The sequence below is a fragment of the Phoenix dactylifera genome, chromosome 1 (genome assembly GCF_051530095.1).
Source record: "Phoenix dactylifera cultivar Ajwa chromosome 1, Ajwa_hap1_PhDact_Kaust_v1.1, whole genome shotgun sequence".
Classification (NCBI taxonomy): Eukaryota; Viridiplantae; Streptophyta; class Magnoliopsida; order Arecales; family Arecaceae; genus Phoenix; species Phoenix dactylifera.
In genome coordinates this window covers 69,733,231-69,760,414 of record NC_143190.1, presented here as the reverse complement: position 1 = coordinate 69,760,414, position 27,184 = coordinate 69,733,231, and the positions used below count along the sequence as shown (strand labels likewise).

The 27,184-nt window shown below is 40.5% G+C and overlaps 3 protein-coding genes across 3 annotated transcripts; 2 read left to right on the top strand and 1 right to left on the bottom strand.

The window, feature by feature from the left end:
• Window positions 1-1,101: 1,101 nt before the first annotated feature.
• Window positions 1,102-5,550, bottom strand: LOC120109171 (tryptophan aminotransferase-related protein 3-like). The gene is made up of 5 exons (XM_039122923.3): window positions 5,186-5,550; window positions 3,202-3,496; window positions 2,761-3,050; window positions 1,765-2,051; window positions 1,102-1,667 (listed from the first exon to the last, which is right to left on the bottom strand). Exons 1-5 carry the CDS (start codon window positions 5,446-5,448, stop codon window positions 1,459-1,461), a joined length of 1,344 nt encoding a protein of 447 aa, XP_038978851.2. The 5' UTR covers window positions 5,449-5,550; the 3' UTR covers window positions 1,102-1,458.
• Window positions 5,551-6,601: 1,051 nt separating this feature from the next.
• Window positions 6,602-9,321, top strand: LOC103697936 (glucan endo-1,3-beta-glucosidase 8-like). Its single transcript, XM_039122926.3, has 2 exons — window positions 6,602-7,580; window positions 7,913-9,321. Exons 1-2 carry the CDS (start codon window positions 7,240-7,242, stop codon window positions 9,027-9,029), a joined length of 1,458 nt encoding a protein of 485 aa, XP_038978854.3. The 5' UTR covers window positions 6,602-7,239; the 3' UTR covers window positions 9,030-9,321.
• An 11,336-nt stretch (window positions 9,322-20,657) lies between these two features.
• Window positions 20,658-25,934, top strand: LOC120109172 (putative choline kinase 2). Its single transcript, XM_039122924.3, has 7 exons — window positions 20,658-21,804; window positions 23,589-23,710; window positions 23,797-23,992; window positions 24,649-24,766; window positions 24,896-24,943; window positions 25,462-25,562; window positions 25,644-25,934. The coding sequence occupies exons 1-7, from the start codon at window positions 21,436-21,438 to the stop codon at window positions 25,749-25,751; spliced, it is 1,062 nt and encodes a 353-aa protein (XP_038978852.3). The 5' UTR covers window positions 20,658-21,435; the 3' UTR covers window positions 25,752-25,934.
• Window positions 25,935-27,184: the final 1,250 nt, after the last annotated feature.

Genomic DNA, 27,184 nt, shown 5'->3' with positions numbered 1-27,184 from the left:
ATCCCACGTGAATTAACAATCCCAAGAGAGCCTTGGGAGAGAGGACACAAACCCCTTAGCCCCCACGTGAAACAAAGAGAGACAAATCCCCCCTCCTTCACATGAACGAGAAATCGTCCACAGCACCTACGGGGAGATCTCTTTTCCTATCTTCGCGGCACCCACGTAAACACCTTAGGAGAGAAGAAACTCTCATCCGCCCACATGAAGAGAAACAGCCACGCAAAGAGCAGCATATCAATTGTTGCGAAAAACACAAGATCTAAACGGCGAGCAGAACAATGCACAGAATTGAGAAATAAAGAGAAAGAGAAATTGAACATAGAGATTTTACGTGGTTCGATAATATGCCTACATCCACGGGAGCAAAATGGCTGTAATTTTACTATCTCTCAAAATAACTAGAATTACAAGATATTTATAGTTAGATTCTGGCCTAGAGTCTCAACCCTTATCAGCATCGCTGGTAGAATAAAATACTATATAATTATTCTAAAGATAAACATATCCAATTGCTTCGCTCTGTTCCGTTAGAATACCAATATACCACTCAAATAAGAATATCTCAATATGAACCACTTACTCTAACACTAGCGGTCACTCTTCTATCTTCTAAGTAACTTGTCTGTGTTCTTTCTCCATTTCCTAATAAAAGGGCGCTCACATCCTTCACATTTCATCAAAAAAATAAAAAAAATTAAATAATAAATAAAATAAAAGTTCTGCGTAAAAAAGTAGTTAGGAATGCACGCCATATTTCTCTAATGGGTCCGGTGCAAAACTTTGAATCTAAGATGTTAGGTTGATGGACTAAACTCATTCGAAGCTGGTGACTCTGAGCTATGCTCTGCTGAACTCGGTGTTTGTGCTGCACATCGGCATCAAACTGATAAGCCAACAGATTAACGCTGGACCGAACTCCAAATCATAAAATCTTAAAAGACTCAAACTGTTATAATGGAAAATAATGGACAATAAGAAAAAGAAGAAAAAAAAAATCATTATTCAATCATGTTATTGTTACAAGAAAAGAAACTATTTTAAATCGGCAACGAGATTCAAATTTCACGAACATTATATGGGACAAAATGCAATGTAAAATTTGGCAAACAAATACTATATTTTTTGTTAAAAGTAAAATATCGATATCGGGAACTTAAATATCAATACTGGTCATGCCAAATTGTACAAGCAACATATTTGACACCTTAACAGGCTATCTGCAGCACTGTAATGGTCCACATTCTTGACAACCATATGATTCGTAGAATTCGAACAAATGCAGGGCCTACATTCTTACATTCTGACATTCAATAGTTTTCATCTTTTTCATAAATCATTACCTTATAATCAACATGCCGTTGATTATTTTCTGTTTTTTTGGTGAAAAAGAAAAGTTCGAGCCCTGCTTTATAATCAACATGCGGTTGATGAGTACTGACCTTCATCATTTTAAGTTCAGAAAGAAGCAACATCCTCCTTGGAGACGAGAGCCTCCATCCGTTGCAGCAGCAAATCGACATCATCCTGTGTCTTGATGAGGCTCAGGCGTGCGTAACGGCTACTAGCTTCAAATACTGCACCAGCACGGGAAATGATGCCTGCTTCCCTGAGGACAGCAGAGCAGTCCACATCTCCTTCCATCTCACACTTCAACCAAGCATAAGCTGCTCATTTCAATGATCGTCAACATTTAGATACCAGAGAATTTTCTCTACATCCTTCTTAAGCATTGACGGAAATCATTTCATTTATGAGCTTCACCTGGAGAAGGGTCTATGATCTTTTTGAAGTAGGTGCAGTACAGAGGAGAGAGTTGCTGCAAGGAGAAGCGGTTGGAGGATGATATGACCTTAGATAATTTGCTCCATCTTTCTCTGGTTGTTTTATGTCCGAATTCAAAGATGCCTCCCTCTCCTCTCATCTCTGCCAACATCACTTTGACGAGCTTCAGCACTCTTAACTGAGTATCACGAGAAACACCCATGGTATTTAGTTGCATGTATTCCGTGGCTTTTTGATACACCTTCTCGTCCTTTATCACCGCCCACCTTCATTCAAGTAAAAATGCCAATGATTCAATCAACCATTTACATACATGCATGCATATGTGTATGTCACATAGAAATCATAAGAGAGAAAACAAAATGCTGGAAGAGGCGGCTATCTTCTATGCTCTCTCTCTCTCTCTCTCTCTCTCTCTCTCTCTCTCTCAAACATTAACTTTAAATGATAAGATTACTTTAGCCCTATATATGATCAATGATTTAGATATTAGATGGATCGATGGTTGGTGCCATACAAGAAAAAACCAAATTATTGTGCAAAATGAACAATAACGTCCATGGTTTTATTCAGAAGGATGCTTTTGGATTATATAGGGAAGTTCGATTTATGCAAACCATTCGGTCATAGTAATTGATAGGAGTGTTGATCTATCTTTTTGAAAAAAGACTGACTCACATCAAGATACAGAGCTTATATAGTTGCATATTAAAGATATAGAGATTCTTCAAATTACTTATGAAATTGTTCAGCTTGTTCGATGATTTAACAGGTATACTTACATACCACTATCTTTGTAAAAGTTTTTCATCATTTTTTAATATTTTTTCTTATAAATTCTTTATAACTAGTTTCCTGTAAACTTTTCTTTTTTTAATAAAGGCCGGGTGGCTTTGCCTCTTTCTTCATCATTAAAAAAAAAACAAAAACAAAAAAAAAAAAACAAAAGACAGGAGCGGATAACATGAGACATACCCAAACCTACTGCTGGCATGGCCGGTAACCTTGGAAGCGGTGAAGATCATGACATCCTCATCAGCTGGGGCTGGAATTGCAGTAAAATGAGGCCAGTAGTAAGCATGATCATAAATAACAGATGAACCTCCAAGAACTGATTGCAGCAGGCGCCCATCAGGATTGTTTGGTGAAGTTACAAACTCAATGAAGTTTCCCATCGATGCTACAGATGCATTTACCCATTTGGATGTTACTCCTTTCCATTCATACTCCCTTCTGTCGAAAAGATCGGTCTGCAATTTGTATAACTGTGCACGAACATGATAACAAAACAAGCTCAACGATACGTAGCTGAAAGTTGGAAATTAAGGACTTCAAATTTTCTAATCACCAGTATAGAAACACCAACACAATATTACGAAAAAAAGGATTCAAGCAGCAGGAGAGGAGGGTGCTGACCGCATAGTAGGGAGCGGTTGCAACAACAGAGGCAGGAGTGGAGGCATTTTCCGGCGAGAGAGCGTACACCAGAGCATTGAGCAGCTGAGTAGAACCTGATCCGAAGACGATGAACCTACCGTCGGTGACGGCATTCCCGACGGCCTCGTGGAGGAGGCGGATGTGCTTCTCGAGCTCCACGGAGATGAAGTAATCTCCCGTGGTTCTGTAGCTCATCCGGTGCCATCCCGAGAATACCACCGCACTGCTCGCTGCATGCTGCTGCCAATATGGCTCCAAAAACAACGGATCCCCGCTGCCAAAAAAAAAAAGGAAAAAAAAATCTATCATTCCTTGATTCACTTGAACCCATTTGTCACACCAACTAGGATCCTCTGCGGTGCGCAAGCCACACTGCAGAGTGGTGTACAGTTCTCGATAGTTACCATCAGAAGATGAAAACAATATTTATGAAGCATCTTGTTTGATAGTCGTCTACTTTCTAATAGCAGCCGAACTACACAGGTACTCTATTGTGCAGCCCGCCAATCACATGTAATAGTTTCTTAATGAGCTATCAACCAACCATTTAATTGAACCCATTTGTCACACCAACTAAAATCCTCTGCAGAGTGGTGTACAATTCTTGATGGCTGCCATCAAAAGATGAAAATAATATTTATAGAGTATCTCCTTTGATAGCCATCTACTTTCTAATAGCAGCAGAACTATATACACAATAGTCTATAGTGCAGCCCACGCGATAGTTCCTTGATGAGCTATCAGCCAACCATTTATTTTGTTGCTAACTAATGATCAAATATTTTATCATCAAACTTTGGTTTTTTTATTTTTCTGAATTGATAATTAATATATAATTTTATTTTATTAGTGTGTTTTTATGTTTCTCATGACAGAGACCACATCATTGCATCTTGCTGCAAAGATTCTTATGTCCCATGTATGGATCACAATCGATACGGCCCACCTTATCATGCTTGATAGATTTTTTTCTTTATGACATGGCAGCTACATAGCTCTTGTGCGGTGCAAAAACATGGGCCGCAAGCTACAGCGAGTCACTATAATTATCCTTTTTCTGTATTTTGCCATGCTGGAATATTAAAAATCCATATGAAATTTCTATCTTTTCTTTATGACATAAAGATTTTCCTTATTTGTGATAACGTAAATATTTTCCTCCATTCAGTAAAAAGTTATACAAAGATTTCAAAAGCGAAGAGGCAGGTCCACACCTAAATTTTGTCTTTGGAGCAGGTGATTAGGTGTACAACAGGAGGAAAACGCGGTCATTGATGTCCATGATGTATGACATGATGTCATTCTAATAATTCTCCTCACTGTGCTTAGTCCAAGAATAAAATATAGAAATAATAAAATTATAATTATGAAAATAATTATACCATGAATTATGCAATTCTTTATTCTATTTTTGAGTAATAGAAATTCTTTTAAAATAATTTTTGAATGTTGATTTTTATCCATAAACAAATAAAAATAGGTATAAAAAGAATCGAAATATTTTATGATGGCTTCCATAAACGCGGTACAAATTATATCTTTTAAAATATTTTGTAAGGAAATAAAATCTATTCCAAGTCTTCTATCTACTTAGCTGGTTAGGTGTTGGATCTTTCATGATCTATTTGGGATCTGATTGGATTTTATATTTTTTTATACCAACTTATTAAGTGTATGGAATTTTAACAAAAAAATTCAATTTACACAAGTTGATAATAAGAATTGCATATAAATATAGTTGTAGAAAGAATTCTCTGAGATCATTTCTGGTGTACAAAAAGGGAGTTCTTCCATGCCAGTATAGCTTTTTTCGTACATTAATTCTTTTATCTTAATAACAACTGGCCATCAAGAAAGAAAGAAAGAAAGAAAGTTTTTTAGATAATTTAAACTCGTTAGAGTAATAAATATAGACGAAGAGAAAGCCTTCGGCAGGGAACAAAACTGGGTTGGCTTCACTCACCTGTCGGCATCGGCGGGGCAGTCCGGCAAAAGCTGAGAGCAGTCCACCCCAGAATAGCACGTGTTGCACTCGCACGTGGGAACGCCGTCGACGAGGATGCCGTCGAGGTAGGCGCGGCCGTGGCCGGAGCAGGGGATGGCGGCGATGGCCTCGGCCTCGGCGGCGGCGCTCTCGGACCAGCTGATCGTCAGCTGGGGACGGCGAGAGAGGAAGAGGGAGAAGAGGAGGAGGAGTTGGCCATAGCTTCCCTTGGCTTCTCCCATCTGTCGGTAGAAAAAAATAACAAGGGCCGGGGAGAAAATAAAAGAGCTTTCTTTTGTTGTGTCTCATATAGATAGATCTATTGGTTTTAAGGATCCGACCACGCAATAATAATCCCATGTGGATCCCGACATAGAAAACGAGATCCGACCCAACTGAAAATAAATATAATAAACATCAATTTTAAATATTATTTTTAAATCTTTGAAAATATAAATCTAGTCCAACCTGTAATTTTATATTGTTGCTGACTCGTCCCATCCACCAATTCAATCATGATGTTAAGAATGCTCAAAAATATTAGAGCATGCCTCCCCCCCCCCCCCCACAAATAACTACTAAAAAAAAATGAAGCACTTAAATCTACTATAAATCTGTCCCCTTCTTGCAGTCAGTTAAAATTAGACTCTGGCCCGGAGGTACCAAGGCAAGTGGCATCGAATTTGGTTGCTCGGGCCCATGGAGGAATCAGATTGAGAGTTTGGGAGAATCTTCTGGGCTGACAGATCCGGATTCCTATAAAAAATCTGTGCTATTGCAGCACTAAAACACTATAGTAGTACAAAGAACATCGACAGGGACATAAAGATTCCAACAAAAAATCTACCATGACTAATTGTGCCGTGCTCTAGAAGTGTTCGCAGGACTTTGATCATGCTACATCATCTCATCCACCCTGGTCCACAGCCTCCAAAATGGGAGAAAAAGGTGCCCCGAAAATTAAAAGTTTTTTTTAATATTTAAGGCAAAGAATGATGCAAATTTAGATGCCGCCCATTGGAGCAATCGGTCTCATCTCCATCACGTGTCGATCGGGCGTTTAATTATGAACCATCACCAGAATTATAATCCTGAAAGCATCCAAACATTGTTCCAAAAATTTAGCCACTTGTAATACCGCTTCAAAAAGGACAAACACTATACAATTATAAATGTATTCTTTAGAAGATTTTTAAAGCTAACAAGACAATTTTGTCACGACTCATCTTAATTAATCAATTTGTATGAGAAAACTACTTTCTCCGTCAAACCAAGTCATCAAAGCCATAAATATATATATATTGGTAAAAAGTATAGTGTAAAAACAAAGAGAAAAGAGCATACTTTTTTCTTTTTTTCAATTTTTTTAATCATAAAACTGATAACTCTATTATTAGGAGGAGTTCTTGGCTTTGGATTTTTCCTTTAAGATAGGTACCAAGAGAAAGATGGTCCTATAAGAAGCCCATTACATATTTTCTTCTATCATGTCCATCCCATATTATTTTTGTCTGATTGACACCCTAGAGATGGTCTCTATATATATATATATATATAAATTCAACTACGACCAAGTTGGAATTGCTTGGTCAGGACGTGTGCTTTTAAGCAGAATGATTTGGCCGTCTGTTGCTCCAGGCTGGCTGGCGGTCAGGATCTCTGGCCCCACCCTTGGTATCTCATACCAAACCGGAACAATTGCGTCTGTCACAGATTCTTCGCTTGTAAGCAACGCCTGACCTTTGGTTACGGTGGTACACCGTGCGCCTGCGCAACCCACGCGTATTTTGATATTCGTGCTACAGTAGCAAGCTAACATTGTAGCCAAGCAACGCGGCATAAATCCACAATAAAACTCCCTCTTTTGCAACGGACGTTGAAAGACTTCAACAAATCTCTTCTTCTCTGCCCTTCTTTCTGGCCCTCCTGTCCCCTTCCCTTGGTTTCTCTAGCTAGAGAGAAGCAATCAGTATCTGAATTCACTACCTCAGTGCACTGCTTGCAACCTGACTTCAGTTCAGACCCCCCTAACCATGTTTCAGGCCAGGATCGTGGTATGGGCCACCTGCATTGCAGTGATCTCGGCTGCCGCGGCGGCGATCGAGGGCGTCGGCGTAAACTGGGGGACCCTGATGTCACACCCCATGGACCCGGCCATGGTGGTTCGGATGCTCAAGGCTAACGGGATCAACAAGGTGAAGCTGTTCGATGCCGACCCTTGGACCGTGAATGCCTTGGCCGGGACCAGGATCGAGGTCATGCTCGCCATTCCGAATGACCACTTGGGTGATATGAGCAGTAACTACGAGAACGCCAAGGACTGGGTCAAGCAGAATGTTGTCAAGCACGATCGCAAGGATGGTGTCAATATTAAGTATGATTTCGACTCCTCATTCTATCCAAACTGTCATTTTGATTTAGTTCTTTGTCCAAACATAATGATTCAATTCCTTTGAAGCTCATCTCTTTTAGGCATGCCATGGTTTTTATTATTATTATGTAAGACATCAGCAAAATCCTTTGAAGCTTATTCCTTTGAACCAAGTTAAATGAGCCTTTTGATCTGAATTGAGCTTTAAGCGGTTGATCTAGTTTTCTCAGTAATATTACTATGTCTTTCAGCAAATAATTTTCCAAAATTTAACCAACCGTTGGAAGTTTGAACAGTATGATTCCAAAGTTATTCCAGTCGATCATTTTGGCCAGGTATGTAGCCGTCGGCAACGAGCCCTTCCTCAGGAGTTGCAAAGGCTCCTTCGCGAGCACCGCCTTCCCGGCACTCAAGAACATCCAGAGAGCCCTCGACGAGGCCGGCGTCGGCGACCGGATCAAGGCAACCATCCCCCAAAATGCCGATATCTACTCCTCCCCTGTCAATGACTCCGTGCCCTCCGCCGGGAACTTCCGCAGGGACATCCGCGCCCTCATGACCAAAATCGTCCGTTACCTCGACTCCAAGGGCTCCCCCTTCGTCGTCAACATCTACCCCTACCTCAGCCTCTACCAGGACCCCAACTTCCCCGTCGACTTCGCCTTCTTCGACGGCAAGAGCCAACCGGTCGTCGACGAGGGGCTCCGTTACACCAACGTGTTCGACGCCAACTACGACACCCTCGTCTGGTCCCTGAGGAAGGCCGGCGTGCCCAACATGAAGATACTTGTCGGGGAGATCGGCTGGCCGACCGACGGCGACAAGAATGCGAACACGAAGCACGCCAAGAGGTTCTACGATGGATTATTGAAGAAGGTGGCGAAAGAAGTCGGCACGCCGCTGAGGCCTGGAAAGATGGAGGTCTACCTCTTCGGGTTGATCGACGAGGACATGAAGAGCGTCGAGCCGGGGAACTTCGAGCGGCACTGGGGAATATTCAGCTACGACGGGAGGCCCAAGTTCCCGACGGACTTCACCGGGAAGGGGAAAGACAGGTATCTGGTCGGAGCCACCGGAGTGCGGTATCTGCCAAAACGATGGTGCGCGCTGGATGAGACGGCGGCGAAGAAGAAGTTAAAGATGATACCGTCGAGCGTGAACTATGCGTGCTCGACCGGCGACTGCACGCCGTTGGGTTACGGCTCGTCATGCCAAGGGCTGAGCCTGTCGGGGAACATATCGTATGCGTTCAATGCATACTTCCAGACGATGGACCAGGACGTGAGGGCTTGTGATTTCGAAGGGCTGGGGAAGGTCGCGACGACGAATCTGTCTCAGGGCACCTGTCTGTTCCCCGTACAGATCGTGAGTGCTGGAGAGAGGGCGGCGGCTATGGTGGCGGCGGCGGCGGCGGCGGCTGTGGCTGCTGCTGCTGCAATGGTGTTTGTGTGAAAGAGGGAAGCAAGGAACGGAGAGGGGAAGCATACGTAGGGGGCCTAGGGGCTTGCTTTGATGGGCTTGGAGATGTATGGATTTAAGCATAGCTTTCTCGGCCTTTGGGCCAAGATCAAGTGAAATGAAACCACGCAGCCAAAAAATCTAATCGCTCCATCACATAGCAATTGATTTCAGACGTGTAAATTTTGTTTGGACAGCGCGCATGGCCAAGATGTGACTGGAGTTCGAATTTTGCTGACAAGGATATGATATATCCCCAAACAATGAACCTTTTCATTTTTTTTCCTCCAATTGTTGCAACAAAAAACTAAATGAATAGCATATAAAATATCAAACAAATGAAATGTCCATTATAGTAGCCAGTATTTGCCAAAATAATGAATACGATTGCTAATGTAAAAAAAAAAACTAGTTTCTTAAGTCATTGTGCACTAAATAAACAATTCACTTTACCTACTAGCTTGGATCGAGTTTTGACCTAAAAAATATCATTTCTTCACATAAATAATGAAACCAATAAAGAATATATAATTGCTACTTAGTTATACAATTGATATAGGCTGGAGCAATACAGCCTCGAGATAAAGTCGAACAAAGCCCTAAACCCTGTCGATGGACAGATGTGTACTACACAACACATACAGTGGCATTCTCAGATGGAAAAGGTTGAAGCCGAAAAGGTCAGATGCAAACCAACCCCATCGTCCATAGGTTCTATAACCCACTCTGACTCCAATTCATATTCAAAAGCATTTGACAGTGGATCTATAGCCCACTCTGACTCTTAGTTGTGGAGGATCTCGAAGGTGTTATTAGGACAGTCCTTGATAACTGCATGCATGGCCCTCTTCGTAACAAGACAAAAAGGCTACATATTTATCTATCCTTCTAATTTGTTTCTTAAAATTTGATCCTTAGCCTTTAATTTTTGAATTGATAATTATTTTCAAAAACTTAGATTTAAATTTACTTTTATTGTATGGCTTATTCTGGTCTTCTATTGGGTAACTCTGAATCTTGTGGGAGACCTCTAGCCTCCGTCAACTTTTCGTGATATCAGAATAAGATCGTTGACCATTTTTCTTCTGAGACATAGATTGTTTTGTGATGTAAGTTAGATATCTTATTTGGGACTATAAATATTTGTTTGCTTTAATTCTTACTTGATATAAAAATCTTGTTGTGTTAAATTTTTATTTGTTTTAAAAATTCTAATTGCTTTAAACTTAAAATGTTTCTGAAACTTTTCAATTCCATTTCCATGTAGAAAAGGGTGTAAAGCTTAGAGTTAAACTTTGTTCCTGTTCTTGTTATTCTTCTGCTTGAGTTAGTTGAGAATAACTAAATCACCTTATCCTATCTGAGATGATCTTCAGGTCCCGCCTCCTAGATTTATTCGAGTGGTTCGATCCAGCTTGTCGACCACTCAAGAGCATCCTACACCGCATACCTACCGTCCAAGTTGCAACCCTACTTTTTTAGCCAATACATACGTAGCCAAAGAGAAGCGGTATATACACACATGATGCAGAACAAGTGGCTGCTGATTATATGGAGCGTTTGATTGAAGAAAGCCCAAAGTTGGAAGAGCGTGACGGCTGATTAATCCTTTATTTCTGTTTTTGTTCAAGTTTTTGTTTTGCTTTAGATTTCTATTCTAGTGAGAAATATTTTATTATTCTGCGCAGGGTATTTCTATAATTTCTGCCATCAGGGTAAGGGGTATGATGTAGCCTATATAAAGGCATCTTTAAACTCTTGTGGGAGAGTTTTTTTTCAACTGTCATTAAGGATTGAATAATTCTTAAGAGAGCCTTCGCTCTCTTTTCTGAAAATTCTATTCTTTTCAGGTTCAACGTTTGTTGAACCAAATCATTAGCACTTCCCCGCATCAATTGGTATCAGAGCAAGGATTTGCTTGGCTACATGGCCAATAACGGAGGCGAAGGAAGCAATCCCAACAATGTTGCTCATGGGCAAGATGCTATATGGGGGGCAACTGTGGAACATGGGCAGTTCATGGCGGAACAACGTCAGCAGATGGCGAAAATCCGTGAGTTGCTCGCAGGTATGGGACTCAACGCTAACTGTAGTTGAAACATCAATGGATTAGGAGCCAGAGGTTTTGCTCGAGGCCACCATGGTGGTAGGCATGACAGGCGCGATGAGGAGCGCAACACCCACTTTCATCATCAGCGTCCATATGAGGAAGACGAATCAGGTGAAGAAGAAGAAGTTTGCGATCGTGGACAACAGGGAGGACGAAACAGAAGATATGACAACTACAGATTGAAGGCAGATATTCCTACTTTTAATGGGAATATGGATATTGAAAAATTCCTTGATTGGGCTTCTGAAGTGGAGAGATTTTTTGAGATGATGGAGGTCCATGAGGGGCATATGGTGAAGCTCGTGGCCTTCAGACTCAAGAGTGGAGCCGCAGTTTGGTGGGATACCCTACAAAGAAACAGGCAGCATCAAGGAAGAGCACCAGTTCGCACATGGAGAAAGATGAAGCAATTGCTTATGGAAAGATTTTTGCCACCTGATTATGAGCAGTATTTATTTTAGATGTATCAGAATTGTGCCCAAGGAGGTTAATCCATATTCGATTACACCGCAGAATTTTTCAGACTTTCTACATGGAATAATCTGAATGAAACTGAGCCACGACATAAAGCATGATATCTGAACGGTTTGAGGCCAAAAATTCATGAGAAGATTGGGTTGCAGGTTCTTTGGTCTGTGGATGAAGCACATAATATGGCATTGAAAGCAGAACTGTTCGAAAAAAATGGTGGGAGATCAGAGTACTCACTTAGAGGTAATGTCGATACTAGTAATTTTTCAGAAAAAGGAAGGGTGCCACAGTCTTCAAATCCGATCCAATCAGGCCCAGTTGGTGCGCTAAGCAAGGATGGCAGTAGCAGTGGAGGCACTGGGGAGAGGCAGCCTGCAGGATTTAGCAGTATAGAACAGCCCAAGAATTGAAATACTTACCCAAGAGCAGTACTGCCAATGAAGTGTTACAGAGGTGGTAAGCCTGGTCATCATTTTAATGAATGTCCAACAAGAAAGCCAGTGAACATGATCGAACCCGAAGAAGAGCCTGAGGAAGAAGAAGAGCAGCTAATTTATGACACTGGTGTATATGTGGTTGGCGAAGAAACCCAAGGGGAGCGAATTAATTTAGTTTTACAGCGGGTTTTGTGTTCAGCCAAACAAGAAGATTTGTCCCAGCGAGCGACATGACATGTTTCAGTCACTATGTACCATCAACAAGAAGATTTGTGACATGATTGTTGATAATGGTAGTTGTGATAATTTTGTGGCAAAAAGGCTGGTAGATCACTTGAAGTTGCCGACAGAGATCCCTCGCCATACTTTATTGGTTGGGTAAAGAAAGGCCCAACAGTTAAGGTGACAGAAGTTTACAAAGTTCCTATTTCAATTAGAAAATATTATAGGGATGAAGTTGTTTGTGATGTGATAGATATGGATGCTAGTTATGTTTTGTTGGGAAGGCCTTGGCAATATGATGTGGATGCAACTTATAAGGCTAGAGACAATGTGTATCTATTTGCTTGGGAAGGCCATAACATAGCTATAGTCCCTGCAAAAGATTCTAACAGAAACTCCAAAGCCACAAGAATGGAGGGGAAATCTTTCCTAACTCTGACCAGATCTGAACATGATTTTGAGATGGAAGCAAGGGGGTCACAGGAGGTTCACGTGGTGGTAGTTTGGTTGTGAATTCAGAAAAAGATGTAGGGAAGGAAGTGCCTAGGAAGGTTCAGCAGTTACTGGAAGAGTTTAAGGAGTTAGTAGCTGATGATTTACCCAATTAATTGCCGCCTATGAGGGATATTCTGCATCACATAGATTTGATGCCTGGAGCAAGCCTACCAAACCTCCCTCATTACCACATGAGCCCGAAGGAAGGTGAAATTTTGAGAGAAAAGATAGAGGAGTTACTGAGGAAATGATTTATTCATGAAAGCATGAGTCCTTGTGTTGTTCCGGCCTTATTGACACCAAAGAAGGATGGAAGTTGGCGTATGTGCATAGACAGGCGGTCTATAAACAAAATTATAGTGAAGTATAGATTTTCCAAACCTCGTTTGGATAATATGCTGGATACGTTGGCACAGGTTCTAAAGTGTTTTCCAAAATTGATTTGAGGAGTGGGTATCATCAAACCCGAATCCGGCCTAGGGATGAGTGGAAGACTGCTTTTAAAACCAAAGAAGGCTTGTACGAGTGGATGGTCATGCCTTTTGGGTTGTCCAAGGCATCGAGCACCTTTATGCCTTTTTCTTTGATTAAAGAGAAATTATGCAGTGCACCTGTGTTGGCTTTGCCGAATTTTTGCAAACTCTTTGAAATAGAGTGTGATGCTTGTGGAGTAGGGGTTGGGACTGTTCTGTCCCCGGATGGGAGGCCCGTTGCATTTTTCAGTGAAAAACATAGTCACGCCAGGTAGAAATGGTCCACATATGATCAAGAATTTTATGCAGTTGTGAGAGCTTTGAAGCACTGGAAGCATTATTTGGTGCGGAGGAAATTTATTCTATATATTGATCACCAATTGTTGAAGTTCTTAAATAGCCAGAAGCATATGAACAACATGCATGTTCGGTGGTCTACTTATTTGCAGAAGTTCCTTTTTGTTATTCGACATAAATCAAGAACTTTAAACCAAGTGGCCGATGCATTGAGTCGTAGAGCACCATTGCTTGTGACCTTGAGTCAAGAGTTTGTTGGTTTTGAATGTCTGAAGGAATTATATCCTGAAGATGAAGACTTTAAGGATGTATGGTCGACATGCTTAGCGAAACAACCTACAGGTGACTTTCATATTTATGATGGATATTTGTAAAAGGGAAATCACTTATGTATCCCTAAAGTTTCCTTGAGAGAGAAGCTTATTCGGGATTTGCATGGAGGTGGTCTCAGTGGCCACATGGGAAGAGATAAAACTATGGCACTTCTAGAGAAGAGGTATTATTGGCCTCAGTTGAAGAGGGACGTGGGAAATCTAGTGAGGAGGTGTTTTGTTTGTCAGAAAGCAAAGGGGCAGGCACAAAATACAGGTCTTTACACTCCTTTACCTATTCTTAATAATATTTGGGAGGATTTATCTATGGATTTTGTGCTAGGACTACCGCATACACAGCGAGGGGTAGACTCTGTGTTTGTGGTAGTTGATAGGTTCTCAAAGATGGCGCACTTCATTCCTTGCAAGAAGACATCCAATGCATCCCACATTGCAAGGTTATTCTTTCGGAAGATTGTCCGGTTACATGAGGTTCCACAATCCATTACTTCTGATAGGGATTCTAAATTTTTGAGTCATTTTTGGATTACTCTATGGAAGATGTTTGATACTTCTTTGAAGTTCAGTAGTACGGCACACCCGCAAACAGATAGCCAAATAGAGGTGGTGAATAGGATGCTTAGAAATTTAATTCGCAACATATGTGGGGATAAGCCAAAACAGTGGGATCATGCTTTGCCACAAGCTGAATTTGCATATAACAATACAGTCCATAGTACTACTGGTAAGTCACCTATCTCGTTGGTTTACTTGAAGCAACCTAGACATGCAGTGGATCTAGCACGCCTACCCAGAATTCAGGGAAATAGTATTGCAGCGGAGAACATGGTGGAGCAAGTTCAGGTTGTTCAGGTTGAGGTTAAACAAAAGCTGGAGGAGGCTAATGCTAGATATAAAGCAGCAGTAGACAAACATCGCCAGTACAAAGAGTTCCAAGAAGGGGATATGGTGATGGTGTTCTTACGCAAAGAGAGATTTCCGATGGAAACTTATAACAAGCTCAAACCAAAGAAGTATGGTCCCTACAAAGTGTTGAAGAAGATCAGTAACAACGCCTATGTCATTGATCTATCTAGCGATATGGAAATTTCGAGGACTTTCAATGTTTCAGATCTGTATGAATATCACTGTCAGGAGGCGCCCTTGTACCCAGATATTAACTCGAGGGCGAATTGTTCTCAAGTGGAGGGGACTGATGCAGAACAGGTGGTTGCAGATTATAGGGAGCGTTTGATTGAAGAAAGCCCAAAAGGAAGTTGGAAGAGCATGACAGCTATCCTTTATTTCTGTTTTTATTTCAAGATTTTGTTTTGCTTCAGATTTCTATTTTAGTGAGAAATATTTTATTATTCTGCACAGGGTATTTCTGTAATTTCTGCCATCAGGGTTAGGGGTATGATGGAGCCTATATAAAGACATCTTTAAAGTCTCGTGGGAGAGTTTTTTTCCAGCCGTCATTAAGGATTGAATAATTCTTAAGAGAGTCTTCTGCTTTCTTTTCTGAAAATCCTGTTCTTTTCAGGTTCAACGTTTGTTGAACCAAATTGTTAGCACTTTTCCGCGTCAACACATCCCTGAGACTCATGATCTTATTACCATTTTGTTTCTATTGGAACTAGGTTGTGCACACATCTTGAAGCAATCGATGGCAGGAAGAGTGCTCTGACCTAGGTTTGGAAGCATACCTAATGTCATATCACCCACCATTGGCACCAAGTCGACAGCAACAAGCACATTAGCAGGAACATCCTATTACCATCTAGGTCTTCTCACTGCCCCTATTCCATCATTGAAGCTAGCAAGTCTCAGTGGCAAAGAGAAGTTTTCTTAATCATCCATGGCCCTTGCATGAGCCCAGGGCCGGCCAAACCCTTAGGCAAATTAGACGGTCGCCTAAGGCCCCGGCCCAAAGAAGGCCCACTGCAGGAAAGACCTCAAAGATAACATGGAAAGAAAAAAGGCCCCCCTGTGAGTTCGCCTTAAGCCGGTCCATTGCAGGGAAGGCCTTAAAGACAAACGGCCTTAGGCCCCTAAATACATTGGACCGCTCCTGCATGAGCTCCTAGGGTGGCCATGGCCTTCCAAGAACTCAATCTCAAAATCAAATCGCACCAACTATGGACTCAGCCGACAACTATGTCCACTTCAAAGTCGGCCATCTTAAGACCTAGTCGACAGAGATCATGGAAGGAAGCTTTGAGACAACTTCAACAGAGTGTGATCCAATATATAGTAGATGCAATCTACCATACAATCGTCTGCAGCAAGTCTCCATGCCTGAATAGCCGCAATGCTTTACGAATTCAACTACCTGATGAAGGCAAACATGATAAGCGATATGACAAATTGTCCCCTCGACCATCGGCGATTTCTTTGGAAAGCTGAAAGCTAAGACTTTTCAAAAGATTGGCTTGCCACAATTGAAGAATATTTTGGTTGGCGTTATCTCTTTGCTTGCCTGAAACAAACCCAACTTGTTACGGCAAAGCCCTTCAAATTTTCATTGAATGCGAAAATCCATGTAATGCTAGCGTGGCGAAGTCGTTCGCCTTGATGGAGTCCCTGTTGTCCTTTAGTATGCCAAGTGATTGTTTCCTCCTGATCCTTGCTTGGGTTTTCTTTCTTTTTTTCTCCCTTTTTTTTTGTTTCTTTGTTTTGTTTTATTTCATTTTATTTTTTCACCTTTCTTTGTGCATTCCATCTTTGTGATAATATTATCAGGTAGGAATGGCTGTTATGACTTTGTAATGACCATTATCTAAAAGCCCAGTTGAAATTATTGAAATGAGAATGATGCATTGCAGGTAATCGAGCTTTTCCGAACACAATAATCTCCTCAATTTGGTATTGCAATGATTCTTAGAATGCTTAGCTCGGATCCTATCATCATGGATCTCTGGTCACTCACTGGATTCAATAGTTGAATAATAAAAATATTTCAAGATGGAACTCATCATAAGAAATTTTGATCATTTTATTACCTGACTTGCTATATAGCATCACCATCCATTAGCCAATTCAAGCCAAACATGTCTACTCGTTAGTTTATTTCAATTGGCCTTTTCTAATATATGTCGTTATCTCTCCCCTTTTTGTTGGGGATTGTGTATATATGCCGTCATTGAAGCAATCAACTGTGGGCAATCAATCAGAAGCACAATATAGACTCGAGGGATCAATGTAACACACAACAGCTGCAATTAGAAAATCATAGTTTAATTTTATTCACACATGAGAAAAAACATAATATTCCTCCAAAAAAAAAAAGATGTCAAAAAATTGAATGGCTCTCTTGCAGTAATTAGAGAAACAAGATCGAGCTACGACACTTCATGTGAAGCCGTGAACGAAACAATGGGATGTTAAGGGAAAAAATCTAACAAAAAAATATGTTGCTAGAATTTTATGCAATGAAGCCCTTTAAATCTAATCTATTTTCGTGATCTCCATGACCCACTGCTTCCGAGATGAAACATATATCTGATCGGTGTATTAAAATTTTTTATTACTTTCATTTGGTCTCAAAATTCTATCTAAAAAGCCTTTTTCATTACAAAGTATGTCAGGCTTTGCAAGAAGTTCCTATAACAAAAAGTGGCTATTGCTTGTAGAGATTTTTTTTGATCAAGACTTGCTGTCTCAGTACCAAATCCCTCAGTATGATACGAAACGGTGAGATGTATCGAATGTCTGTACAGTACAAAATTCAGTACTAATTTGATATGGTACATTCTAGTACCTACCGGTATGATAATTTTATTTTTGACTTTATATATATAAGTAAAATTTAGTTTGTAATATAATATAGCCCTCGTGCACGCACGATATGATAAAAGTCTAAAGTTGCGGTGGCCTTGAGCTTGGGCAGCATTGAGGAATCCCTAATGTCTCCTTTCCACAAAGAATGGTGGAGGAGCTGGTCAACGGAGATCTAATGACGGTGGCCCATTTCCATTTAGTCGAGTGAAGAAAAAGAGAATTTTCAGTACGAAGGACGATAGATGCCAATAATGCATCTTTAGATATAGTCCACTCATTTGGCCAACCCGAAATAAGAATCGTCTGTCTTTCTTTTAATTAAAAAAAAGGGAAAAGAGACTCAATTGTTTAAGATGTGCAAAATAACGTGTATTACTATTATATTCCAAGTGCTTGATTTCATAGAGAGAAAACGATAGACAAAGGGCATAGTTTATATTTGCTGCAAGCTGAAACTTTTTCTTTGACAGTGATGGGCACAACAAATATCTATCCTTAAGATATGTGTTCGATTTACTGTTCTCAGCCGACGAGTTTAACTACTAGCTGCTATTTCGACATCATAGGCGATAAAGAAAGAACTCATGAATGACCCGATCCCTAAAACTTTGATTCAACCGCTTATGTACTTGGTAATAAGAAGTGGAGAATCTAGACCCCCTACTGACCTAACTAAAGGAAGCCTTCGATACCGGAAAACTAAGTCGTTTGGAGCATATTTCATCTATAAACGGGTCCATTACTAACATGGGGCACTGCCAAGGGCATCTCCTTGAAGCAAAAAACGAAGCGTATCATTCTCCAAACTCAGCCGGGGATGGCTTTGAAACAGACAGGCACGTTTAAAGGTTGTCACGCTTCCAAGAAAATATCAAAACTCGGATGTAATGCATCACACCATGCTACGACTATGTCCTCGATCGAACAGTTTTGTAAAATCTATTTATTGTTTACTTAGCTAAACATATTTGTCTTATATATTTTGCAACAGTATTTTCTTAAGCATGAAACCAGTTTATGCTCCTGATTTCATGTTTTAGCACTTTTGATGTGAGCAGGATTTTATACTAGTGTTAATTTGTTTGACAATTTTAAATTAGGATATCTATACTATAACACATATCATTGTTAGAACACTAGATTTCGATAATTTTTCAAATCATTATTGCAGGTCCAAAGAAATCGATTACTAGAAAAGAATAGCACTATTATTAATTTCCTAAAGTTCTGGTCATTTGATGGTTCTCCTTATCTAGTACAACATTTCCAAGTAGGTGATTCAAACAACTCAAGTAAGTATAAAGATGTCAAAGCAGCAATATAGATCATGGTGCCAATAAAAGTATTAGGCTAGAGATGGATTAAGATAAAAGATGATTAAAATTTGTCGAGCTAAAGACTATGAAAAAATATATTTTTTCTTGGTGTTGTTAGTTGGACTCAATTAGACTATTTTTTTGCGGTCTATCATTTCATCAAGGCATGATGCATGCATGCGCATATATATATAATATATGCTATACATTTTTTTTCAAAATTATTTTTTTTAGTTTTTAATTTAATATATAAATTTTAATTTTTTTAGTGGTATATGCTTCTTCTTTTTTTTGGTACAACGGTTTGTTGAGTATAACTATGGCCAACAAAATCGGAGAACAAATGGCTACAAAGAGGCTCCGATGCAGACATTAAAATTCCCTGAGTGATGTGTAGCAAAGGAGGCAATTCAGTTAGCAGCACAATTTGCATGTATGAAAACATGTGTAGTCAGATAGAAGTCACACTTCCCAAGAAGTCGGTGAATGTCGTAGAACAGCGGCCTCTCCTCAGCAGTGCACCTCCGATTTTGGACCCATTCGATCACAGTGGTCGAGTCCCCCTCCAAAAAAATGCAGTCCGTGCCCAGTACCTATTCGCATCGGTAACGCTCTCTCATGTTGCTCTAAGTTCGGCGCACACAATGAAGGTGTTGAAGATCTGCCGGCCACCTACTACCATCAGTTTGGCATCGCAATTTTTGATGATAAATTTTACACCTCCTCATCTTTCTTTTTAGCTATACTGTCATCGAAGTTAATCTTGAAAAAGTCAAAAGATGGAAACAGCTAGAAAATAAGTACTATAGTAGCGGGATGGGAGTCTCAAATTTTTCTAGCCAATCCTGCGAGTAAACTCTTAGTGATGCCGGAAATTTCTGCCGCATGCAGTAAAGCTTTATTCCCCGGTGTCGTCGCTGTGAGCGCAGCTGCGTTGCTTCTGAAGAAAATTAGTGTATGCCGCCCTATCATTGCCGCTCCTTCTTTAATTATCATCGAGATAAGTGTTTGATTAGACGAGGTCAACGTAAACAGGCAGATGTGATCGACGGTGTAAAGGATTTATTTTTTTATGCTTAACCCTTTTTATTTGGATAAGTCATATCTTGCTTTTGGCGATTTACCAGTCTTAACAACTCCTGACACGGACGTGACGACGCTCGACACGATTTCCCTGTCAATCGCAGCATGGGATATAAAAGAAGAGTCGGACCCACGTCTCCGGACTTATCGCAATTCTAAACCCGCAAGCCAAATCTCGCTTTTTCCGTGACGTGCTCCTCGCATTTCTCCAGTGGCATTTTCGTATTATCGCCGAGCAGAATCCAGAACGGCGTGTAGGCCATGCACGCCGCATGGAATCTCGTCCGGTTAAAAGTACTGAGATTTTTTTTTTTTTTTGTCAAAAACGGATAGAATCTTGTCACTTTCTCTATCCAGTAGATCGAATTCATAAATTCGCCTCCTCTACTGTTGCGACGCGTGTCCCTCGCAATAAACGAGGAGGCTCATTTTGAAGGACAGGTACACGTGTTTCCTTACAACCTTCGTCGGGCGGCAACCATCCAGCGCGGCTGACCGCGTTAAGCATAGTTTCGGACGGGCCGGCCCCGGTCCCACACGCATGTACACGTGGCTATTCACCAGTAGTTTAGTAGGAGAGTGGGTCCCACTCTGATCCTATAAATACCCTCACCTTGAAGCGCGAGAACGAGCACTGCAACCCAATCGCCGCTTGAGGTCGCCGGTTCCCACCACCGAGACGAAGCTGAGAAGCCGATACGTGGCAATATCCCATTCGTTCCTTTGTGTATTTTTCTGCTCGGTCTACTTCTTGGAGAAGTTTGCGGCCGACTCCGGCAGCCGACAACTATTTCTACGACTTTTCCCCGCTCCGTTTCGTCATCTCCTTCCTTAAAGTCTCCCTTCCAAGCTAAAAAGAATCGAAGATTCTGTCTCTTTTCTTTTACCCGTTCTTCTGAGATCTTGCCGCTGCCGATCGAAAGAAATTGGTTGAATTTCGAACAATCTGAACCAGTCTCGTTTTTTTTTTTTTTTTTTTTGGTTAAAAGAATCGTTTTCTTGCACTTTTTCGGTGAGAATTCTTCGAGGAAGTCTTCAAGGAAGTAAGGCGCCCGGCTCTCTAGTTTGATGCGTGAACAAAAATTGCGATAATTCCTAGAGAAAAAGGGGAGGCCTTTTCTGTTTCAGGGATTTTGCAGAGAAATCTCAAAGAACGAAGGCTTCTTTCTTGGCTGTGTTAAGTCTCCCGAGATTTTCTTGCTCCGGATCCCAAGAAATTGAGCGAACTACAAACATTTCGAACCAATCTCGTCGTTTTTGTTGAAGTTTAAACCAAAAAAAGAAAATCCGGTTTTCTCAGTTTTTCTGGTAAAAATCTCCAAGAAAATCAGTTTCTTGGCCGTCGGGAAAGCAGGTCTTTTCAGGGATCTTCTTGGCCGAGGTTCTTCTCTTTTCCAATACCAAGATGGTGACCGTTGAGATCGAGGAAGCGATGAACGGCAAGGAGGCGGTGATCCCGAAGGAGGCACGGGGGATCTTGCACGGCCTGGCCTCGAGCTGGGGCGACGTGGTGGACTCCAAGGTCTTGGAAGTGGTGCCGCTCAAGGGGGCCATGACGAACGAGGTGTTCCAGATCAAATGGCCCACGACGGAGGAGAGCAAAGGGGCGAAGGCGAGGAAGGTCCTGCTCCGGATCTATGGGGAAGGGGTCGAGGCCTTCTTCGATCGGGAGGACGAAGTCCGGACGTTCGAGTGCATGTCCAGGCACGGCCAGGGGCCCCGCCTGCTCGGCCGCTTCTCCAATGGCCGGGTCGAGGAGTTCATCCATGCTAGGGTAAAGTCGCAATTTTGTTTGTTGAATCTTGGATTTTCAAAGGCATGCGCATGCACTTATTCTTCTTGCTCTTATGGATATATGAACATCGGGTTCCTCTGCTTTTAGATTTTTTGATTGCTCAAGCATAGTTTAGTCTCCTGAATTTATCATCTTCTGTTAATTGTTTTGTAATTCTTATTGTTCTCTTGTTCTTGGATTCTCACTATGTTATTCTGCTTTAATTTCTTCAGCACCTTATCTGAAAATTTTGAAGAAACGAATAGATACTTTATACTGCTATCCTTTCCGCTTTCTTTCTTTCTTCCTTTAAACAGATGAAGTTATCTGCTTTAGACGGGCCCCATTTTTTTTGCTTCTTCATTTGCATATTTAGTAACTAGTGTGGCCAAAACTTCTTGAAAAAATAACTGTTTTTCTTTCTTTTCATCAAGAATATTTTGAGCTTAAAAGGCAGAATCGTTCCAAACCATCCGGTTTCGGACGTATCTAGTTATATCAGGCATGGATTGGGATAATTCGAACAATGAAATTGAGAAATCAGTGAGAAAGAGGGGGAGAGAGAGAACGAAAAAGAGGAAGCAAGAGAGAGGGGGGGGAGGAAGGGAGGGAGAGAGAAGAGGGAGAAGGCAGCGGTGAGTGACAGCCGCTGAAACAGGGCCGAGGGAGGGGGAGAGAGAGCTTTCATCGGAACAAGGGCGGAGGATAGAGGGCTTCGCAAGCCCTCTCTCCCCCTCCCTCAGTCCTATTCCGGCGGCCATCGCTCACCGCCGCCCTCTCCCTCTCTCTTCCTCCTTCTACTCTCTATCCATCTCCCCTCCCTCCACCTCTCTCTTTCCTCCGCACTTTCCCTCCCTTCCTCCTCCCTCCCTCCCTCCCTCCCTCCCTCCTCCATGTCACTCTTTTTTCCTCTCTCTCCTTCTTTCTCTCCCCCTCCTTTGCGTTTTCCGATCAGTTCAAGTCAAAATGGCACGGCACAAAAGCGTACCATACCGTACTGAATACCATACCGTACCGCCTATCTACCAACATGGGTATTGGTTCTGGTACTGCAGACCTTGGTTTAGAGCATTTACCGCAGCTTTAGAATCTTTAGTGTTTTGATCTTTTTGTTTACGAATTTTTTTCTCCGGTGCTTTGGGCTCTATTTATTAGGAAAATATTCCTGTGTTCAAGATGAGTTGACCTGGAAGCTATTGGAATGCATGGTTCTGGAGGATATGCCTGCTGATTTTAACTTGGGTAACAGGACAGAGAAAAGGTATTGTAAGATAAACCTCATTTATATCCAAGAGTGTTTTAGCACTCCTTTGATTTCCTCTGTAGAAGGGAGTGCCTACTATGTATGCGGAGAAAATGAAATTAGACATCTTCTTCCTTCCAAGAAAGGCTTATCACACACGCATACATGCATTCATGTATGTCCCTATGTATGTATGAATGAATCAAGAATCTTGTTTCTGTTCTTTTGTCTGTCTAAAAAATAATATCATGTACTAATTGCATATGAGAGGAACATGTTGTATTAAATCAATTTATCATGTTGGTTGATCCCGAAGGACTTACCACTATCAGAAAGTCATCAATTAGGATGATGATGCAATTGATGGATCTATCTTCCTTTACCTGTTAACTGAATGAGCAAGATGTTGATTTTGTTGAAATAAACAAGAGATATAAACAAATTTATAAGACAATTTCTCTTAAATACTGTTCATATATGTTATTCTGGGCTACCATTTAAGAGTTGTTCTAATATAGAGTTGATATTCTTGAAATTTCAGACACTTTCAGCTGCTGATCTGCATGACCCAGAAATATCTGCTCTGATAGCATCGAAACTGAGGGAGTTTCATGATCTCGATATGCCTGGCCTAAAACATGCACTCCTCTGGGACAGACTAAGGTACAATATAGTTGCTTTCTGTACATTGTAGTATAGCCTAAAGGAAACAGTAGGGCAGGTCACTCACTTTTTCTGTTCCCCTTCAGAAATTGGCTTAAAGCAGCCAAGAGTCTCTGCTCTGCTGAAGAAGCTGAAGAATTTTGCTTGGATACTTTAGAAGAGGAGATCACTACTTTGGAGAAAGAAATTACACAAGACGGACAGAAGACAGGGTTTTGTCATAATGATCTTCAGTATGGAAACATTATGATCGATGAAGAGACCAGGCTAGTGACTATAATAGTAAGTTTCTTGCTTTATCACTTATGTGAGCTCTGTAGCATTTCAATCACCTAAAACTTCAACATTTTTTCAGTCCATCAATATGAACATGTGCTGTTCTTTACTGAAGCCACAAAGTAGTCTGGCGAGTGTAGATATTATACTGAATAGCTGGCTTGTCAAATTTCATTATTTTTTAGCATGGATAAGGTGTTGTAAAAGTCCCCACCATCCTAAGGGTGCAACATGTAGAAGGAATTTTTCAAAAAATCCCAGTCATTTAGTCTGCATTTATGTACTTGCAAGTGTACATAATATGCTTGCCAGGATGCTGTAATACGAAATTCTTAGGGGAAGTGGGTATGAGCAAATTCTTGGGAACAATGTGTACTCATTCCAATGTTTGAGCATATATCTTTCTTGATTTTGCTATACTATTGCAAATCATTTATAATCATTTGCTTAGCAAGCCTCTTAATTATCTGAAAGTTTTAATCATGCTGCCTCTCAAATTTTTGAATGCGTTTTATAAGTTTTGCAATCGGTGCTAGCACATTTCTGGCATGGATATTATTTCTAGAATGTTGATAGCCTATTCCTTAGCCTTTTTTCTACGGAAAAGAAGACATCTAAGGTATCTTATAACAGTGTTTATCTCTCCGTTTTTTTTTCCCCAGGACTATGAGTATGCAAGCTTCAACCCCATTGCATATGACCTTGCTAATCACTTCTGTGAGATGGCTGCTGACTACCATACAGAAACACCTCATGTATTGGACTACAATAAATATCCAGGTTCTTGATTCCTGGCACTAAATTTTTTGATATTTTATTCTTGTTTATTTTTTTTCTTAAATACTCATAAGCATTCCACAGAGTGCAGTGATATGCTCTGCATCTAACTCGGTGTTTACTTGATAACAGATCTTGAGGAACGCAAAAGATTCATCAAGATATACCTGAGTTCTTCAGGTAACCATGAGTTTTATTTTCAATGTTTCTTTCATCTTCATCATGACATTTTATATGCCCGTCAATGTGTCTAGTTTCCTCTGCTTTTAACCTTTGGTATCAAAAATAAAACTTCCTGGAGCAAAACTACAACAACAACGATGTCGTCCCAAAAATTTCTGATCATCATCTACCACTTTCTGGTGGAGCAGATGAAAAATCCTTCTGAATTATTCAAGTATTGGCCATTTTTGTTTTGATAAAGATGGTCTTTTTAAGGGATGTGTATATCAATAAGATGCTGCCCTCATTAGATTTGTTCACATGCTTACAGATGAAGGATCAGTTGAGTCAGATAATGGTAATCTTGTTGTCTAGAATGGTGTTGTATAGACCTGATTCATAACTTGATTTGTTTTCACTATTCTCACTAAAGGTTAGACATGCAGATGCACTAACTTGCACTGCACTCTTTTTCTGAATTTGCTGTTCTCAAACTTGTGTTCTTACTTCAAAATTTTGTTTCCTTTTCTTAATAGGCGAGAATGCTGACGATGCGGAGGTTGATGATCTACTCCAAAGTGTCGAAAAGTATGCTCTCGCAAGTCATCTGATTTGGGGTCTGTGGGGAATAATTTCGGTAAGCTGTTTACTGTTTGTGGAGTTACATGTGCTCAGCCTCTTGTGCCACCTTTTCATTTATTGATCCCTTTATATTCAGGAGCATGTGAATGAAATCGACTTCGATTATATGGAGTACGCAAAGCAGAGGTTTCAGCAGTATTGGTTGCGAAAGCCCATTACTTTGGGTTCTGGCATTAATCAATGAACTTTGGGTGATGAAGAAGGAATGCTTCAGGAGTCTGTATAGTAATGTCGACTTTTACAGCCTTTTGTATTATACCGACTCCAGTATTTAAATGTGTACATAATAATAATACAGCTGTATAACAGTGTTGTAAAAGTAGCTGCTGTTAATTTGAATAAATACTGTCCTGGTTTTCTATTTCAATGTTATGTGGGTTATCTGCTGTATTCCTTTTTTCCTTCTGAATGCAAGAACGAAAATGAAAGCATCTTTATATATAGTTTTCATTTGATTGTTTCTAATTTATTACAAGTACTTCTCTTGACTGGATCCTGCATTGATTGCAAGCTAGCTTGTTTTTGCACTCAGTGGAGTTTTGCATGTGGCTCCTCCTGCATGCGGATTGAGCACCACTTATTCCAACAGAGAATTGTGTGAAATTGGTTTTAAAAAGTTAGGTTCGGTTCCTTGCAATCTCAACACAACTAGTTTAAATACTATTGTTATTTACTAGGTTAAGATGAGTTTAGTTAGTTAATAACAGATCTTTTTGAGAAATAAGATAAGAAGAAACCTGGGCGATATCAGGATGAAGATGGTTCTCAACCCTAGGTCATCGGTATCCTGATGGCTTTGCCAGCTGTACTAGTTTAAACCTCGCAAGGTTGAGACATGTTTGGATAGAAGACAAACACTCGAATATTGTCACAGGAATTCAGACATCTTTTGTGTCAGGTTTGCTCGAAGGACAACTCGTTCTGCATGCCGACTGTTTGTTCAAGTTATCCAAGGACTGTTTTTACTCCTTTCCTTTATCATCTTTTAAAAATATGTTGGCATTCAGTGGATTTAGTTGCTAAATAGAAAAATTATGATTATCTGTTGTTTTGATTGATTTTGTTTCATTAGGCTTGATTTTATGGGATGGCAATCATACAGAAGTATGTGAAGAAATCTGGAGCTGATGACAATTTACGAATCTACTTTTGAATCAGTGTCAGAACATAGTCATATTGATGCCATTTTCATAGGTCAGACTTGTTCATTAAATGTTACTTTTTTGCTCGGCAATATCAAACATAAAACAACTAGGACCAACGATCATTGGATTTTTAAGACAAGTAAATTTAATTGCTGTATGTGTCCTGATCTAAATGATGTTTAATGACATGACACCTTGCAAATTCAACATCTCTGACAGCGCAACACAATCTGTTGATAAGACAAAACATTGGGATTTTACCTTCATGAAAACAGGTGAAAGAGAAGGAAAACCATAGTTTGTATGAATCCATTATGGGACTTAAGAAAGTTTAGTGTCATTACTGAAGAAATCTTAACCAAAAGTTTTCCAATTAGTGACCAAGCCATTAAGATCAATATGGAAAGTATATGTCACTTTCTTGCAGCTGAGTGACAACAGTAGAATGTTATTTTGATGCAGCAAATCAAAC